We start from the raw sequence: 14158 nt of genomic DNA, 5'->3' as shown, positions 1-14158 counted from the left end.
GGAGTTCTTATGAATCCTAGTATATTTGACAGGAGTAAATGTATTTGAAATGATGTTACATTCAAGTTATGGATTTGATGAAAATATCATACTATTGATGATTAATTGTGGCACAAACTTTCTAACTTTCAAAGAGTTATATGAGTTGTATAGTATGACGTCGCGTCTTTTAATTTCTAAGTTAATAAAAAATGCAAGGTAGGTGCATTTATAAATTTAAAGACTTAAAAATGTGAATAGGCTTAGGTCAAAGTTCTTTTTATCTAAAAAACTTCATGCTTAACTTAAGTTCAGTCTATTTAAAAAACTTCTAATTATTTTTATTATTTATTTAGTATAAAGTTACAAATTAAAAAATTTGTAAAATAAAGTACAATGTATGTCAAATAGAGCAACCCGCGCAATGCGTGGGTTTCCACCTAGTTTAATAAAAAATTGATTATAAATATTAAGACAAGAAGCCTTCAACCTATCGTTTATAGCAAACCCAAAAATTATTTATAGCAAAAATCAAAATAGCTAAAAGAAATAATTTATTTAAAAAAAAAACTTTATGGTGATTTTTTTTTCTAGAATAAGTAAACATATACATATTAGTATGATAATATATATATTAGTATGATAAGACAAAACTTTTATAATATACAACATTCCAATTATAATTGATAATATATAGTTAATTTAGTATTGATGAAACATATATCACATTTAGTAATATCCATCATTTAAACTATATTCGGTTTAATTATATTTTTTGTCAAAATATAATATAAAATTATTTACGTTTCTTGTCCAAACTTCTATGTTATAAATAAATTTTTAACTAAAACAATTTCTCACTAAATTAAAATTTATAATTATAAATTATAATAATAATTTTTTTTATTAGCCAATGAAAATTTGGTTTAAATAGAAAATCAATGCAACCAATCAAATTAAATTACCTTTATTTTTCAACCAATAAAATTAAAGCTTTAAATATATTTTGTTAATCCATAAATTTGTACAGTATTTTACCAACTCCAATATTCCCTTCCCTTCCATCTTCCCATATATATATATATATATATATATATATAATTGACCTTAAATAGGAAAAGTAAATTTCTTCAATAAATTTTAATAATTGTAAGAGTCTTTTATTTTAATTAAGAAAGATACTAATTTTAATTACTAGTCTATTTAATTAAGGAATTTTTTTAAATAATAAAATTAAATTTTCCAAATAATACTTCATCCGTCCCAAAAAGATAGTCTATTTTCACACAGATTAAGAAATAACAGCTGTTATGATTAAAGTACAATTTTATTCATATAACTTTCCTATTATGCCATTTTAAACAACACATGAGCAATTATTATATGGAAATAATAAGTAAGAATTAATGAGAGTTATTCAAAATAAGATAAAATTTAATAAGGGAATAATAGACAATTTAAGGATTAACTATAATCCAAAATAGGAACTGGACTATACTTTAGGACAAACCAAAAGGGAAGGATGGACTATCTTTTTAGAACGGGGAGTAATAAAATTATATTTTATTTTGTAGCCAATAAAAATCATAAAATCATTTAAAATTATTAATAAAATTATATTCCTCGATAAAATGAGATTTAGATTTAAGTAGAAAACTAACCAATTAAATTAAAGATCGTAATTTTCTTTTATGTTTAACCAATCAAATAGAAGGCAACTTGTCATTTTCAAAATTAATCATGTCCGTTTTTTGTCCCTACAGGCTCCTCTTCATTTATACTTCTTTTTATATAATACTGGTGTTAGAACTCGCGCGATGCATAGAATAATATTTAAGGATAACATAATTTTTTATAACTTTGACACAAACACAACACGAAAATTAGACGGTTGACATGAATACGACACGTTTAACTTGCTTAATATAATAAACAAGTTAAGTGGATCGTGTTGACACATATACAACTCGTGTAGACTCATATACAACTCGTGTAATCCACTTAATATCATAAATAGATTAAGTGGATGTGTTGACCTATATACGACCCACTTAACCTGCTTATAGTATTTTTAACTCTTAACCTATTTAACTCTATTTATATTTAAAAATAAATTTTCACACGTAAAATGCATAAATTCTTCAAGATTTATAATTAAACTAAAAAAGTAGTACAACAATAAAATTGAAATAGTTATTTATATATAACACTAAAATTACCTCTTTACTCTTAAATAAATGGGTCACTCGTCTAACCCGCATGTCAACCTGCGACACAACACGTTTATATTTGTGTCATAAATGAGTGACTCATTTATAACACTAATTCGTTTAACCTCAACCCTAACCCATTTATTTAGTGTGTTAGGCGAATTGTATTCGCGCGTCGTGACCCATTTTGACACTCCTAGTATGACCTGCATAAAAAAATGCACACACTATTAATGTATTTTTTAATAGTGATAATAATTTTGAGAATTTAACTAATTATATTGAAATAAGAAATTAAATATTTTTTATTTTATATTTATGATTTTTTATAAATGATTTTTTATTTATTTGAAATATTAATATATTATACTTATTTAGTGTAGTGTGTCCTAAGCATGTGGATCTCCTACTTTTTTAAAATTATTATATCGCGTACTTTTCTGTACCGCGTGAAATGTTTTTTTAATTTATTTTTGTATCTTTTTTTATTAATAACTAATAAAAAAATAAGAAGGGACTAATTTTTTTTCGGAAAAACTTTTATTTCTCATTTTTTTGGATATATAAGAAAAATAATTAATTTTTCTCTACAAATTTATTTTTATAGTTTTTTATTTTCCTTCTAATTTGAAGAGAAAATTATCAGAATTCTTTTCCCTTGTATTCCTTCCTTATTTTCAAATAAAATAGTTTTTGCTTATTAATATTAATTTAGTTTTTTTCCCTCTTGTATGATATTATTTGAAAATATAATTATTTTTTCCTTATAATCCGCACGATTCGTAGGGTAATATTAAAAGATGATGGTATTTTATACCATCATTCAAAAATATTAAAATTATCTAATACAATAATAAATTATATCTTATTGAGATATGTTAAAAAGTTGCGATGTTAAGATATATTTTCTTAAGTATTATGTGAAATTTTCATAACGTATGCAATAGTAAAAGTCATGCATGGTATGATCTACATAAAAAAAAATGCATACACATTATTAATATCTTTTTCAATAGTGATAATAATTTTGAGAATTTAACTATTGAATAAGAAATTATGTATTTTTTATTTATGTTTATGATTTATTATAAATGATTGTTTATTTATTTGAAATATTAATGTATTACTTATTTAGTGTAGTGTGTCCTAAGCATATGGATGTCCTATTTTTTAAAAATTATCGTATCCATACGTTCATGTATCTCGTGTCTCGTGTCCATGCTACCTAGCTCCTGGTATATGCAACTATTCCTTACACCAAGCTAATCAACTAACGGTTTTTTTATGACCAATAAAAATATATATATTTTTTTTAATTTGCTTTTGTGTCATTGAAATAAGAAATTAAGTATTTTTTATTTTATATTTATGATTTATTATAAATGATTGTTTATTTATTTGAAATATTAATGCATTACTTATTTAATGTACTATATTTTAAGCGTGAAAATGTCCTACCTTTTTTAAAAATTGCATACCCAATTTTCACGCAACATAGCTTCTGGTATATGATACTACTTTATACACCAAGCTAATCAACAAAGGTTTTTTAATTACCAATAAAAATGAAGCTTTTTTTTTAAATTTGTTTTGTGTCATTTAAATAAGAAATTAAGTTTTTTATTTTATTTTGTGTTTATAATTTGTTACAAATGATTGTTTATTTATTTGAAATATTAATATATTACTTATTTAGTATGTTGTGTCTTGAGTGTGTAGATGTCCTACCTTTTTTAAAAATTGTCGTATCTCATACATTCTTATATCTCATATCATGTGTTTGTACAACCTAACTCCTAATATATGAGACTACTCCATACACCAAGTTGATCAACTAAGATTTTTTTATTGCCAATAAAAATGAAGTGTTTTTTTTTTTTTTAATTTGCTTTTGTGTCATTGAAAATAAGAAATTTAGTGTTTTTTTTTATTTTATGTTTATTATAAATGATTGTTTATTTATTTGAAATATTAATGATTACTTATTTAGTGTAGTGTGTTTTAAGCGAGTGAATGTCCTACCATTTTTAAAAATTATTATATCATGTACATTCTGTATCTCGTGTCCCGTTTTCGTGCAACTCAGTTCACTACTCTATACACCAAATTAATCAACTAAGGTTTTTTTATTACCAATAAAAAAAGAAGTATTTTTAAATATTTTTTGTGTCGTTGAAATAAGAAATTAATTTTTGTATTTTATGTTTATAATTTATTATAAATTATTGTTTATTTATTTGAAATATTAGTGTATTACTTATTTAGTGTAACGTGTCCTAAGCGTGTGGGTGTCCTACTGTTTTTTTAAAAAAATTTGTATCCTGTATATTTCAATTTATATTTTTTAAATTGCTTATATATTCTTTATTCATACTCTTTTTAAGCGTGCAAATTACTTATTAATTGTTTTGTAAGAATAAATAAATTTATATTAATATATTAAATTAAATGCTAGAGATAACCTTTTTCGTAAATATTATCTAGATAGATGGATTATATGAAAATATTAAACAACTGATCTTTTTACAATTTTTATAATTATGCTAAATTGTGTGAATTCTAACATTCGTCATTCTATAATTCAAAATAATGCCAAATGACAAACTATGCTACTTACACTTGGCTTCCATACGAAGCAAACTACCTTGCTTTTATATATTATATAGATAGATATAGATTTTTCAATAGTGATAATAATTTTGAGAATTTAACTAATTATATTGAAATAAGAAATTAAGTATTTTTTTTATTTTATGTTTATCATTTATTATAAATGATTGTTTATTTATTATCATATCTGGTACGTTTCTGTATCTCGTGTCCTGTGTTTGTGTAACCTAACTTCTGCTATATAAGACTACTCATACGTTAAGGTAATCATTAAAATAAGAAATCAAATATTTTTTATTTTATAGTTTGGGTTATATGTATTTTAATTTAAATTAATTATATTAAAATAAAAAATTAAGTTTTTTTTTATTTTTTATTCTTTATTTATTATAAATGATTGTTTATTTATTATCATATATCTCATACGTTCCGGATCTCATGACCTGTGTCCGTGCAATCTAGGTTTTAGTATAAATTAAGTATTTCTTATTTTAAGGCTTGGGTTATTTATATTTTAATTAAATTTTAATTTAATTTAATGCATTATCTTGATGGGATGTAACTATAGATATTATCAATGATAAAGATATTATCTAAAAAACAATTTATCTTCTTACAATTGCTATCATTATACCTTATTTTCTTACAATCGTGCTAAATAATTATTGTCCTCCTCCTCATATTTAGCAATTTCAGAGGCTTACACTTGATTTTCATATAATGTAAATTGTTTTGCTTATATATATATATATATATATATAATGGGATATAGATTTAAGTAGGAAAGAAATATAATAACCTAATTACAGAAAATAATTTTTTTATTGTTTAACCTATCAAAATATAGGGTAATTTCTAATTGTCAAAACTATTCACATCCTTTTTTACCGACTCACTATATTCCTCTCTCTGTTCGTACTTTTACATTATATATATATATAATAAATGAATACTTATTTGCTTCATTCTTAAAAAGGAAAAGTAAAATCATTAAACTAGCATTCTAGCAATATCACCAATTCACAGAAAATTATGGTTTGTTCTGGGATTTTCCAAAGAGAATGAGTTTCTAACTTTAGAAACTGGTTGGAGTTCTATCTAATTTATGAAATACTTATATATTAGTTCTCTTTTCTTTTCTTTTATTTTGATTTCATGTCCTCTAGATGCTATGTTCTATATTTACTGCAATAAAAAAAAATCCACATTATTTTCAGTGCAAGAGTGATCAATCAATTTCTAAAATATTTTTTTTACTCTAATTTCTATATGCTTTATGTATTGATTTTAAAGGCCGTAATATTGGTAGAATGCTAATATATAATGGGGTTCTTTTTATCTTTTTCATTTTTAAGAATGAAAGGAAACAAATGAATCAATTAAATTAATTATTATTATAAAACTATATAATATAATGGATGTCTATTAATTTTATTAAACAAATTATTTATTTCTCCAAAAATTATGTCCTTTGGAATAAAAGGGTATGTCCTTTAAGATGAATAGTTATATCATTTTGTTTGTAAGATCATATCATTTAGGATGAAGGGTCATATCTTTTAATACGAAAGATTATATCTTTTTATCATATTTTGTATTTTATAAATAATTCTTTAATCCTTTGGATTAGATAACTAAGATTCTAATACAAGAAATATCTTTCTCTCTACTCTTTCTATATTCTTTATATTTTCTATATTTTCTATATTTTTATAACAATTATTTAATTTTAGAAGGTATTTTTTTATCAATTTTAATGTTAATAAATTATTTTTCCCTAATATTAAAAAGGCAATAAAATATCAATGAAAATAGAAAAAAAATGAAAAATTATATTTGATTCAAATGAAACGTTTCAAATCCTAATTCAAAATATAATTGTTTCTTAATTTAATAGTGGAATAATGCTCAATTTGCCTCCTGAACTTGGGCGCAATATATAATTTGCCTAAAAATTAATTTTTTTGTACAATTTATCCTTTGAACTTACACCAAAGTACAAAATGCTCAATTTTAATGCCAAAAAATAAATTATTTGATATAAACCAAATATGATGAAAAAGTAATTAAATATTTAATCAAAATCAAATATAATTAAAAAAATAACTAGACAAAAAAATAATGAATATTTTTCTAACCAAATATCTCAATATAATCATTTCTAATTCTATAATGTTTTTTAAATCAAATAATTATAGATCTATATAATTGTATTATATTTTAAATTATTTTTTATTTTCTAGTTTTAAATTATTTAAGTAATTTTTATTAGTTAAACTTATAAAAATAATTTCTTAAAAATTTAGGCATTTAATTCTTTTAGTGTGAATTCAAAAGGTAAATTGTATGAAAAATTAATTTCTGACAAATTATATTAATTTTTGACAAATTATATATTATGTCGAAATTCATCAATCAAATTTAGCCTTATCCCTTTAATAGTCGCTCTTAATTTCATTATTATCTGACAGGAACACGAGCATTATCTTATCTTCTATTTTTAGTGGAGTATGAATTGTCTCGACCATGACAAAGTGGAACAGTCTAGACTACCAGAGACCTGCAGAGCTTAAAATAGTAACAGCTTGCAAAACTCTGCTGGAGGCGCTAAGGTTTTGTGACCCTAAATTTCACCTTCTTGTTTCTTAATATGGCAAATACTGCTGGCCAAGTTATAAAATGCAAAGGTATAACCAAATTGAAAGATCATTACATAATTATATATATATGGAGTTAGGTTTCCTTTTTCCTTTCTTTAATTCTTTTGTGTTTTTTTATGCGTAGCTGCTGTGTCATGGGAAGCAGGAAAGCCACTGGTAATAGAAGAAGTGGAGGTGGCGCCTCCACAAGCCATGGAGGTTCGTCTCAGGATTCTTTATACAGCACTTTGCCATAGTGATGTCTACTTTTGGGAGGCCAAGGTATACTAAAAACAAGCAAATAAAAATCAAACTCTAATTAATTAAGCAAAAAACAATATATTAAATAATTAAATCTAATCTTCCAAATTTTTTATGTACCCTGCAGGGGCAGGTCCCTTTGTTTCCTAGAATTTTTGGTCATGAGGCAGGAGGGTATGTAAATCTTTGATAAATCTATCTTAACCTTAATTTATAGATACAAATATTCTGGCTTATCATGTGATTTTGTTAATTTTTGTTTCATTAAGGATTGTGGAGAGTGTAGGTGAGGGAGTGACAGAACTGAAACAAGAAGATCATGTTCTCCCTATATTTACTGGGGAATGTAAGGAATGTGCGCATTGCAAATCAGCAGAGAGCAATATGTGTGACCTTCTAAGAGTTAATACTGATAGAGGTGTCATGATTGAAGACGGAAAATCAAGATTCTCCATTAAAGGCAAACCCATTTACCATTTTCTTGGAACCTCAACTTTTAGCCAATACACAGTAGTTCATTCTGGCTGTGTTGCCAAGATCAATCCTTTGGCTCCTCTTGACAAAGTCTTTCTTCTCAGTTGTGGATTTTGTACAGGTATAAAAATTAGCAAAATTTTTGAATTATAAAGTCCTTTTTTTAATTGTTAATTAATAATTTAATTTTTGTGTTCTTTTTTTTTAAGGATTTGGTGCTACTGTAAATGTTGCAAAACCTCCAAAAGGTTCAACAGTGGCAATCTTTGGATTAGGAGCAGTGGGTCTTGCTGTGAGTATAAAAGTCAAAATTCTTGTTTGCTTATGTTCATGATGAGGAAAATTAATTGTATTATTCTTATCAGGCTGCTGAAGGGGCTAGAGTTTCTGGGGCCTCTAGAATTATTGGTGTTGATGTGAATCCAAATAAATTTGAACAAGGTAATTTCTTGGTGTTTAAGAAACATTTTTAACAACTTTGAGTATCTCAAACATTTATTTTGCAATTTCATCATAACTTTTTAGATAAGTTATTTCACCCCAAACTTAACAACAGTTGCAATTATACCCTATTTTCAAGAAAGCGAAATGAGTACATTCAGAGTGGTTGTTAATATCCTTGCTCGTACACAGCTAAGAAGTTTGGGGTAACAGAGTTCGTGAATCCAAAAGACCACAAGAAGCCTGTCCAAGAGGTTTGGCAGTGAAACTTTTTTCTTGAACTTAAACTGAAGATGGTCTAAAAAGACTCTAATCACACAAACTCTTTTACAGGTTTTAGCTGAGATGACTAATGGAGGTGTAGATCGAAGCATTGAGTGCACAGGAAATGTCCAGGCCATGATTTCTGCATTTGAAAGTGTTCATGATGTATGATCTTCTTCCTTCTTTTAATTATATAGTAGCTACATTTATTTTTTAGAGTTAATTATTATTTCCTCTATGACATTTGTCTTAATTTTCCAATTAAAATCTTTCATCGCATGCACAAAGACTTCAAGACTTTCTTGTAACTTGTTAGCCTCTCTGACTATGACTTTAACACCTGGGCATTAAATTATTATAAGAACCTTTTACTTATTAATCTTATAGGATCAAATTGTATGTATGGGTGCAGGGTTGGGGTGTTGCTGTTCTTGTAGGGGTGCCTAACAAAGATGATGTGTTCCAGACTCATCCCTTCAAATTCTTGAGTGAAAGGACTCTAAAGGGCACTTTTTATGGGAACTTCAAGCCCCTCGCTGATGTACCCTTACTCGCGGAGAAGTACTTGAACAAGGTCCAATACTTAATCTATCAATTTCCCTAAATTACATATATAGAATTAACAAGTAACGGACTGATTTTTTACTAATTAGTTCTAATTATGACATTACAGGAGCTTGAACTCGATAAATTTATCACTCACTTTGTTCCATTGTCAGAGATTAATACAGCTTTCGATTTAATGCTCAAAGGAGAAGGAATTAGATGTCTAATCCGCATGGAAGAGTAGATCACCTTATAAGTTTTTCGAAATTTAATAAAAGGACTTAATACGAGTTTAAATTAAAAAAAGAAAGAATAAATTTTTATTAAGGTGGTTTTGCACTTATAAGTGCAAGTAAAAGTTTGGTTCTTATCTTGTATACATAAGGAACCCTGTCCTGGATTTAACAGGAGTTTATACTTTTAAGAATGGCCATTTTTAGTTCTATTGAAGATTTGTTTTTTAATTACATCCTCTCAGTTCTGATGGAGTGATTATTAGTATTAATTTGGAGTTCAGTACATGATACAAGATAAGCAATAGTTTTTATTTTGGTGCAAATACGAGATATATAACTACTAATCAGTCTCAAAAGAATAATATTTTATTAAAAATTCACCAAATTAAAAAATGGAGTCAATAAAAAATATTTATAATAATTCGAACATAAAACTATTGTTAAGTCATATATACACTTATTATTAGACTATGATTTGGTGTACTATCATTTGATGATTTGGTGATTTTGGTGCATAAAAAAAGCTTATGCTAAGCTAGAATGTATAACAAGTCAATTGGATAAGAAGAAAAAGAAAATCAAAAGGAAAATGCCATTTTTCCAAAACCATAAACCATCTTGACTAATACCCTTTACAGCCACTGTTTTCCTATGCTGAGCTAGAAAGCTCACAGGCCAGTTGCCAAGTCATAATTCTGTTTTATATCATTGCGAGTTGTCCCAATTTCGATTATTATATTAATTTATCCAATAGGTGGTTGACTAGAAAAAATATTTAAAGAAAAAAAATAAACATTTGGTGGGTCCAATGGCACATCACGCGCTTTTGAGATTTGAGAAGAACATTGGTGGAGACAGATTATTTGACAACGCTGTTGAATAAAACCAGGTACAAAAATCCTATGAACTAAAGCCTGGGAATGGTTTTGGATTAGCCTCTTGTATTTTCTCATTTAAAACTCTAATCCTCAATTTTATTAACGGTCAAACGTATATTATATACTTAAATATAATTAATTAAATCTAATCTCCTGGGTATAAATACATCTAAATTGCATATACCATCAAGAACAAAACTTGACCTCTATTAGCTACTTAAAACCTTTTAATATTTTTTTTTCTGAAGAAAAATAAAAGATGACAAACACTGCAGGAAAAGTCATTCACTGCAAAGGTATTATATTTAGAAAGGCATTTGCCATTTAATTTTTGTTGATGTATATATGCTTAACTGGTATTTTTATTTTGGTACATTTATAGCTGCTGTGGCATGGGAGGCTGGGAAGCCATTAGTGATTGAAGAAGTGGAAGTGGCACCTCCACAGGCCAATGAAGTTCGTTTGAAGATCCTCTTCACTTCTTTATGCCACACTGATGTTTACTTTTGGGAAGCCAAGGTTTAACTTCATGATTTCATAGTTTCTTTTTTCTATACTGATTCAAATGTCTTCTTAACTAAATTTTCTATGTTAATTTTCTATCCTGCAGGGACAGAATCCATTATTTCCAAGAATTTATGGTCATGAGGCAGGAGGGTAAGTAAATTTCTTAGTAGGTGTTCCTAATTACATACGATTTCAATCATATTTTGATATAGTCTTGTTTTCTTTTCTAATTTTTTGTTAATAGGATTGTGGAAAGTGTTGGTGAAGGAGTGACTGATCTGAAACCAGGCGATCATGTCCTTCCTGTATTTACTGGAGAATGTAAGGAATGTGCTCACTGTAATTCCGAAGAGAGCAACATGTGCAGTCTCCTTAGGATAAATACTGATAGAGGAGTAATGCTTAATGATGGAAAATCAAGATTCTCAATTAAGGGCAAACCTATTTACCACTTTGTTGGGACATCCACTTTTAGTGAGTACACTGTTATGCATGTTGGCTGTGTGGCCAAAATCAATCCTTTGGCTCCTCTTGACAAAGTCTGTGTTCTAAGTTGTGGAATCTCCACAGGTATAAAAATTGAATGCAGATCAAAGCCTAATTGGAAAGGCCCTTTTCTCTTTTCAGCCAAATCCTTAATTTTGGATTTGTTTTTTAGGTCTTGGTGCCACTCTTAATGTTGCTAAGCCTCCAAAAGGTTCAACTGTTGCTATTTTTGGATTGGGAGCTGTAGGTCTTGCTGTAAGTATCTCAACCAAAGAGCTTGTTTGGTATTGTTGTTACACATGATTGAAATTATTGACAAATGAAAAAAATGTCATGTTTTCAGATTATTTCTATCCTTCCGTAAAACTAATGCAGAACATGTTAATTTAATCACCAAAATCAAATATGAGTTTCTGTTTTTCACATTCTACAAAAATCTACTATTTATCACCAAAAATAGTTCTCTGTTTCTAACTTTTATCTCAAAAGCTGCAATCAGCAAGAACAACTTTCTGTGTAATTAGGCTGCTGAAGGGGCTAGGATTGCTGGGGCTTCAAGAATAATTGGTGTTGATCTGAATTCAAGTAGATTTGAAGAAGGTAATTACTATTAGCCATTCACTTGTAAGTGTTAATTGCCATATAACCTTTGCTGAGTTCATTTCTATTGTTTGTTTACAGCAAAGAAATTTGGAGTAACTGAGTTTGTGAACCCAAAACATCACAAAAAGCCTGTTCAAGAGGTATTCTCTAGAAGACTAAAACTAGAGTAACAACTCCTTTTATATAAAATGATATTAAAATTCTGACCATTGATTGCACTTCAGGTTATTGCTCAAATGACTGATGGAGGAGCCGACAGAAGTGTGGAGTGTACAGGAAACATTGATGCGATGATCTCTGCATTTGAATGTGTACATGATGTAATCCTCTGCTCTTTCAAGATATTATTCTGTACATTCAGCATATATACCGGTTTCTGCGTCATATTTCCAGTTTGATTAATATTTTGTTTAAGAAAACTCAAAAAAGAAAACTGCTATGCAGGGTTGGGGTGTTGCTGTTCTGGTTGGAGTGCCACACAAAGAAGCAGTTTTCAAGACCCATCCCATGAATGTCTTGAATGAAAGAACTCTCAAAGGTACATTCTTTGGAAACTACAAGCCAAGAACTGACCTTCCTTCCGTTGTGGAAAAATACATGAACAAGGTAAGCTAGCTAGCTGAAATAATTCTTTTGAAGTTGTGAACTTTACAAGCAATAAAATTTTCTTTTCAGACACATAAAAAGACTTGTTATCCAATCTTGTTTTGTAGGAGCTTGAACTTGAAAAGTTCATTACGCATTCAGTCCGCTTCTCTGAGATCAATGAAGCCTTTGATTTGATGCTTAAAGGGGAAGGTCTCCGCTGCATCATTCGAATGGAAGAATAGATTTCTTTGAACAAGCATCATTACTCCTCACAAGAAATAAGAATGAAAGCTGCTTTCTTTTTTTATGTTTGTATGTTTTTAATGTTAATTACCCTTTTCTGAATGTAAATACAGTCAGTATTTGAGAGTGCAAAATCGCATGAGATGATTTACTTCTATGTACCAAAGTAAAGATCAACTGCTCGCAGCGGATCGCTCAATATGTATATAAAACAAGCATATTTTTCTTAAGATGTGACACAGTCTATTCATCTATACACTTCATTTACTTCTCCTTTATTTATTATCTATCACGTAAATTGTAACTATTATTTTTCATTAACTATCATTTAAATATTTTTATCATTTAATTATCTATTTATTATCATGTAAGTTGTAATTATTATTTTTCACTAATTATCATTTAAGTATTTTTATCATTTTAATTCATTGTTAATTGTCATTTATTATTCCTATTATGTTCTTTTAATTTAAAATAAAAAAAAAAGTTTAATATCATAAATTTGAATATTACAAGTTTTAAAAATTATTTATTTACAAATAAATTATATGAATATTAAAAATAATTATTAATAAAAAGCAAAACGTTAAAATGAAATTAAAAGAAGCAGGGAAAGTAGAACTTAAGCTGAACCGTCCTTAGGCGGTTTCATAGACGGTTATGACCGCCAATTAAACTCGATTCCAATTTCAAATCAAAATTGAATTCTTCAATTTTCACAATTTTTCTATTTTGATCCTAAAAATGAAAAACTAAACTAAACCGCAGAATACAGTTTTAGATAGTTAAGTCATAATCACGGCAATTATTCATAAACACAATTCATACCCTGTAACGTAACATAATACAAACAAATAAAAAAAGATGATAGTATATATATTTAGTTGTTCGCGCCAAACCGTAAAACATTATCAGAAAATGGATTTGCAACAAGGAATCAAATAAAGTGAGCAAATGGATTTGCAAAAGCAATAGCACGTCCAGCAGTCAGAAAAATACAATATAATCAGCGATATTACAATACAAAAAAATCAAATTAGACCTCTTGCCCTGTTTAAATTGTACATTGCTGCGCAAGCATATATCAAATAAAAAGAACAGTTATGCATATAATTCATATAATTCTGTCCTATATTACTAGGTCATTAAAAATATTCTACTACTATGGTTCACCAGTCCAACCCAGCATATAG

General features: G+C 27.3%; 2 protein-coding genes across 2 annotated transcripts; both read left to right on the top strand.

The window, feature by feature from the left end:
* The first annotated feature begins 7294 nt into the window (after positions 1-7294).
* On the top strand, positions 7295-9891 carry LOC149493558 (alcohol dehydrogenase 1-like). The gene is made up of 10 exons (XM_089725828.1): positions 7295-7486; positions 7584-7720; positions 7827-7873; positions 7969-8294; positions 8383-8465; positions 8539-8614; positions 8807-8868; positions 8948-9043; positions 9291-9452; positions 9552-9891. Exons 1-10 carry the CDS (start codon positions 7450-7452, stop codon positions 9666-9668), a joined length of 1143 nt encoding a protein of 380 aa, XP_089581954.1. The 5' UTR covers positions 7295-7449; the 3' UTR covers positions 9669-9891.
* A 438-nt stretch (positions 9892-10329) lies between these two features.
* Positions 10330-13243, top strand: LOC149493557 (alcohol dehydrogenase-like). The gene is made up of 10 exons (XM_089725829.1): positions 10330-10834; positions 10921-11057; positions 11149-11195; positions 11290-11615; positions 11704-11786; positions 12056-12131; positions 12213-12274; positions 12359-12454; positions 12579-12740; positions 12848-13243. Exons 1-10 carry the CDS (start codon positions 10798-10800, stop codon positions 12962-12964), a joined length of 1143 nt encoding a protein of 380 aa, XP_089581955.1. The 5' UTR covers positions 10330-10797; the 3' UTR covers positions 12965-13243.
* The last annotated feature ends 915 nt before the right edge of the window (positions 13244-14158 follow it).

This window comes from Jatropha curcas, chromosome 9, assembly GCF_041381405.1.
Source record: "Jatropha curcas cultivar XTBG-Jc1 chromosome 9, XTBG_Jcur_1.0, whole genome shotgun sequence".
In the NCBI taxonomy this organism is placed as follows: Eukaryota; Viridiplantae; Streptophyta; class Magnoliopsida; order Malpighiales; family Euphorbiaceae; genus Jatropha; species Jatropha curcas.
The sequence above is the reverse complement of the archived record's forward strand: the minus strand, read 5'-3'. Positions and strand labels throughout refer to the sequence as shown.